Source organism: Octodon degus, unplaced genomic scaffold, assembly GCF_000260255.1.
Source record: "Octodon degus isolate 3935 unplaced genomic scaffold, OctDeg1.0 scaffold00007, whole genome shotgun sequence".
Taxonomy (NCBI): Eukaryota; Metazoa; Chordata; class Mammalia; order Rodentia; family Octodontidae; genus Octodon; species Octodon degus.
In genome coordinates, this window is record NW_004524583.1 from 24721343 (window position 1) to 24726995 (window position 5653).

Consider the following 5653-nt stretch of genomic DNA (forward strand, 5'->3'; position numbering starts at 1 on the left):
TTATAGCCTACTGCTTTCCACTTTATACCATAGAAAAATATTTCTCTGTCAGTAGTTATTCTTACATAGTCTTTTGATGATTCTCATAGTTATTTTAAAATTTCCTTTTATATCTGACTTAGTTTTGTGAGTCCTGCTTTTGGAGGTGAGAAAACTGCAAGCAGCTCAGTTTCCTTTCATTGGCAGTGTTCCTGCTACCCCATGCTCTTCTCTGCCCACCTTCCCAGGGTGGCACAGGGCCGCATGCAGGGGTCTGGTCACAATTGCTTCAGCAATCCCACAGGGACCCCAACCTCTCATAAGAATTTGAGATCATGCGTCCAACGTGTTACCTGTATACACAGCGGGGCATTTAAAGCCCTCCTTACCTTCAGATGATGGCTGTTGGCTTTCATGCACAGAGAAAGAGCAGACCAAAGTGATACCCGTGCCCAGCTGCTTGCTGGGTCAGCTGCGGATGGGAGGTGGAAGCCCAGCTCACTCAGAGTGAACGTTTCCGGTCTCTCATTGTCCTTAAGCATTCAGGTGGACAGGAGTGATGAAGAAGACAACTAATAATGCATTTGCGTAAAAGCTCTTCGGAGTGCTAAGACCCAGTCATTGTTTTCCAGCCAAGCAAATTAAATTCTTTCCCTGTGCATATCTCCAAGTTGCAATCCTGTAAAAAGAAATTATTGACTCTAACCTTAGGCAGTGACCATCTTTTTGTAATTTATGTTTAAGCAACACATCTCTAAGGATTACTTTTGAAACTGACTTCATTTCTTTAGAAGGAATGAGCCTTGTGCTAGAATCAATTTTTCATGTACCTTTGCAAATGAGCTAGGATAACTTCTCAGGGTAGCTGCGTCTCCATTTGTAAAGTACATATTGTATTTTATGTATATTACGGCTTCCATAATTGTGGCATCACATTTTCTCCAGTAAAATTGCCAGAAGGGAGAAGAAAGTTCCTAGACATAGTGTATAATTGTTTCTTTAAAAATCAAAGACTGCTACAGCAAAGGCCATTTTAAATAACACTTCAAGAATGCGTGTTAGTTCATTTGCTAGCAGAAAAGAGTGCTTGGAAGGGCTGGCCAAGTAGCTCAGCAGATTAAAGCACCTGCAGACAGGCGCAGTGGCTGGGGATTCGACCCAGGGCCTGCTGTGCCAGCCCCGCCCAATTGAGACTGGGTGTGGTGGTGCGTGCCTGTAATCCCAGCTCTCGGGAGGCTGTAAACAGGAGGATCACTATGAGTCCAATCTAGTAGTGAGACCCTGAACACCCTGTAGACCCTTCCCTAAAATACAAAAAAAGAGAAAAGAATGGTTGAAGAATCTTTCTCTTGGTTTTTTTATTTTCCCTTCATGATTAACTCTCAAAAAAATGCCTTTAATTAATTTTATTTCCAATTGCTAAATTACTGGCAACCATATCTACATTAGCACTAGATAAATTCCAAATCCCCTTTCAAACAACTTACCATTCTGATTGGAATATCCATTCAAAACACGAGTATTAAAAATACGAAAGAATGGGGCTGGTGAGATGGCTCAGTGGTCTAAAGCACCTACTTAGAACAAGCTTAGCAAAGCACAGGGACCGCGGTTCAATCCCCCAGCACCACATGCCAGCCAGCCCCCCCCCCCACCGTGGGCAGAGCTGGCCACACACACACACACACACACACACACAAATTAATTAATTAATTAATTAATTAAATTTTTAAAAAAACGAAAGAAGAACCCAGCATGTTGGTGCGTGCAAGTAATCCCAGCACTGGGGGGTCTGAACTGCATAACAAGACCTTGTATAAAAAAATAAAATTATCTTGAGCCCATCACAAGTTATACATGTTGATAATCAAAACTTACAGTTGGAAAACATGTGCAAAGTATTAGCTCTTTCTGTGATGATAAGCAAATACATTCTATAGAGAATGATTTATTTGCAATTAGCCAAACTTGTTTTCTACCAAAAATAAGTGGGTTGTTTTTCACAGATCTCAAATAACAAGTATGAGGACAGAACTCTCACTCAACATTCAAGCCCTTGCAGTTTGGGCAAATATAAGTTCAGCAAGAAGGTAAGTAAAATCATCCCTCTCCCTATTATTTTGACTGTGGTCACTAACTAAATTAACGTTTTCCATATATCGCTGTAGAGCGCGGCCATATGCTTTATGTTCCCTGTCCGTGGCTCTGCCGGCTCCCTCTGTAAGGCAGATACGCACCATTGTCTTCCTGGCTCATTTTATCTTCTGATTATGAGTTAGAAGGTGGTCAGTTTGTGTAAAGAGGCAGATCATTTGATGTCTTGAGCCTTGGTTTTGATTGCCTACACTGCCCATGGCTAGTTATTATTATTATTGATTTACAAAGGAAACAAATAACTATTTAAATTCCTCTGATAAGAAAGCCTTAGTCCCTATTAATTTTTTTTAAGGTATTTAGTACAGGGTCTACAGGGTCTCACTATGTAGATCAGACTTTTAGTGATCCTCCTGTTTTCAGCCTCCCAAGTGCTGGGATTACAGGTGTGTGCCACCATGCTTTGTGTCATTCGCCACCTCAGCTCGCCCCCAGGGTGGGGCTGGCCCTCTGGGGGTCAAACCCCAGCCACTGCATTCTGTCTAAGCAGGCACTTTAGTGTGCTGAGCTATCTGGCCGGCCCCCCTATTAATATTTTATTCATTGCACTTTCACATCTGTTGCATGTAAATACATTTATAAGTTTTATTTGCTTAATACTTAACATGGTATTGTTAACATTTTCCCATACCAAAAAATTAGACTTAAAACAATTTAAATGTCTATATTCCGTCTTGTGGCTGTAGAAGAATTTAAGTGTTCTCCTCTTTGAGAATCATTTCATTGCTTTCACTTTTTCACTGTTATAAATGCTTACCAGAGAAGTTTTATGCACTGATATTTTTATATTTCTATTTACTGCTTAAAGTTGTGTGCAGCTCAGCAGTCTAAGTGCCTGCCTGCCAAGTACAAAGACCAGGATTTGATCCCTGTACCACATGCCGTGCTGGCCCTGTCACCGGGCATGGTGGCACATCCCTGTAATCCCAGCACTGGGAAGGCTGAGACAGGAGGATCACTAGGAGTCTGAGCTAGGTAGCGAGACCCTATACTGAGTAAATGATTATACTAAAAAAAAATAAGTATTATTAAGGCCTTCATGGAGGTATTATTTAATTTTTCTCAAAGATTATGCTAACATACTCTCATCCTAAATTCTCACCAACATGGAGATTTGTCACTTTCAAGTTTATTATTTCAAGCATGTAGATAGTGTTTTTGTTTTATATATTTGATTACTCCTGAAATTTTACAAGATTAATAGTTTGTATCTTGTCTATGAGCACCCTTTGCTTCCGAGCTCCAAGTTATGTTGCCTATAATAGTTCAGGTTTATTAACTAGATTTTGGTTGTCTGTGCCTGCTCAGATTTTAAAAACTGAAATTTTTGTTTTTAAAAATGGAAGCAATGGGGCAGGGGAGATGGCTCAGTAGAATAAGTGCTTGCCTGGCAAGCGCAAGGGTCTGAGTTCAATCCTCGGTTCTGCAATAAATAAATAAATTAATTAAATTAAATTAAAAAGGTTTTTAAAAAATGGAAGCGAAGGGGCCGGTGAGATAGCTCAGTGGTCTAAAGCACCTGTGCAGGCAAGCTTAGGCAGGCTCAGGGGACCGCAGTTCTACCCCCAGCACCACATGCTGCACCAGCCCTGCCCTCAGGGTGGGCTGAGCTGGCCAAAAAAAAAAGAAAAAAAAAAGAAAGAAAATGGAAGGAAGATACTTTTTCTATAGGTTAAAGCTGTGGAATACTGTCACTGGTGTTCATGCATGTAGATAACTTTGCTCATACTTGTATTTTTTTGCAGGGACAGACAGAATTCATCATTAGTTTGGCTTTTTGCTGGAATGCTTTACATCTACTCATTGTTCTTTGCTTGGAGGGCAAATTTAGATATTTCAAAACCACTTTTCATGGGTGTGGTAAGTTGTACTTAGATACATCCTTCAGCCAGAAAGTTTGTGAAGATTGTTCAAATATGTCTTTCATGAACCTTGTAGAACAGATAATTCCAGAAGAAAATCATAATTTTGATAAATCAGAAGTTAAATTATTAGCCCATTAAGACTAAGCCCATTTTTAGGGAGGACTCCCAACATTTAGTTAACACTGTTGGAAAATATAAAAACAGATCTCAGACATTTTAGTCATTTTGTGTATATTTACTTGCAAATGTATGTACAATTGCATTTTGCCAGGAAATTGTTTTAGGATAGCACAGGAAGTAAGTGGCATTAGTGAGGCACTTCCAACGCATCCCTTCGCTCTTTAGCTCACGGGGCCAAAGAGCTGTTTTGTCAGTGGCTGTCCCTGAGATTAGGGTATTTCTTCTCCTTACAATAGAAACTATATGTATCAGTCGAGAAACTAGATAAGCCAGTGTAAATGAGGTGAGCCGCGTTACTGGTGATCATCCTGACACTGCGGAGTGTGGCTCCGTCTGTGGGCAAAGGCCCCCATGCTGCTGGCAGGGCAGGCCGACCCAGCTGCCATCACATGCAGTTGTGCAGAACGGGCCTGGCCCTGTCACCCTCCACTGGCACCACAGACTCTCCTCCCAGACAGAGACTCTGCCCCAGGCTTCCTGGGCCAGCTCACTTCTAAAAGCAGGGGTGGCAGGCTCAATCCCAGCTCCCCCCTCCCTGTCCAATCATTCCCACATCTCACAGGAAGAAGGGAAGGAGGACCCCAGAGCTGTTAGACTCAAGGGATGGAAACCAGGAGTCAGGCCAGAGCATTTTCCTACCTCGTCCACCTGATACCTGGAGCCTAGGGTAGATGGTTACCAGGCTGAAGTGAATATTTGCATACGCAAAGGAAGATGCAGGCTCAGGATACAGCTCAGTGGCAGGATGCTCCTCTGGCATGCACAAGGCCCCGAGTTCCATCCTTAGTGCCACCAAAAATGAAAAATTAAATTAAAAATAAAAGAGGCCTATGTCCAACTTTGCTTGAAAACTGAAAAATGCAACAATCTGTGTGTGCTCAGTTTGGGAAGTCAGATCTGCATGAGAGCAGGCATAGCGCTGGGTTTAAGCAGTTTGTTGGTAAAGTAGATAAGTACTCCAGTGCTTGCTGGAGCTGCCAGTGGACACATGGCTTGGTGTTCCCGCAGGTGGAACGCTTCTGGATGCAGAGCAACGCGGTGGTGGCCGTCCTCGCTGGCCTCGGCTTGGCCACGCTCACGTCTGAGACTAAGAGAGCGCTGAACAGTGGTGGGCTTCAGTGTCTGGAATGGCTTTCGGCAACTCTGTTTGTGGTTTACCAAATGTATTCTAATTATAGGTAACCCGGGGTTATTTTTATGAAAAGAAGCAACCAAGAGAGAGAGAGATGCGGAGACTTAGACTGTGGCACTGTCTCACTTTTAGCTTGTATTGGTTTCCAAGACTTGAGTGCGACATCTTAGTCTGAGAGCAGTGGTCTTTGATGTCTGGGAGGAGTTAGTGATCCTGAGACAGCTCTGGAGTGGTGGCAGGTGTGTTCTGGAGTGTGGACAGACTGCATGCTGACCTCTGAAGAACCCTGAAGGTGTTTTGTAGAAGCCACTATGTGGAATTCCATGATCTAAAATGCCACTTA

The 5653-nt window shown here is 42.6% G+C and overlaps 1 protein-coding gene across 1 annotated transcript in view; it reads left to right on the plus strand.

Moving 5' to 3' along the window:
* Positions 1–5653, plus strand: part of Tmem260 (transmembrane protein 260) — a 60286-nt gene that overhangs the window by 33630 nt on the left and 21003 nt on the right. Inside the window, exons 8-10 of the mRNA XM_023701653.1 lie at positions 1986–2069; positions 3879–3993; positions 5187–5356. Of these exons, the coding sequence (XP_023557421.1) occupies positions 1986–2069; positions 3879–3993; positions 5187–5356 (369 nt within the window). The remainder of the gene's footprint in view (positions 1–1985; positions 2070–3878; positions 3994–5186; positions 5357–5653) is intronic.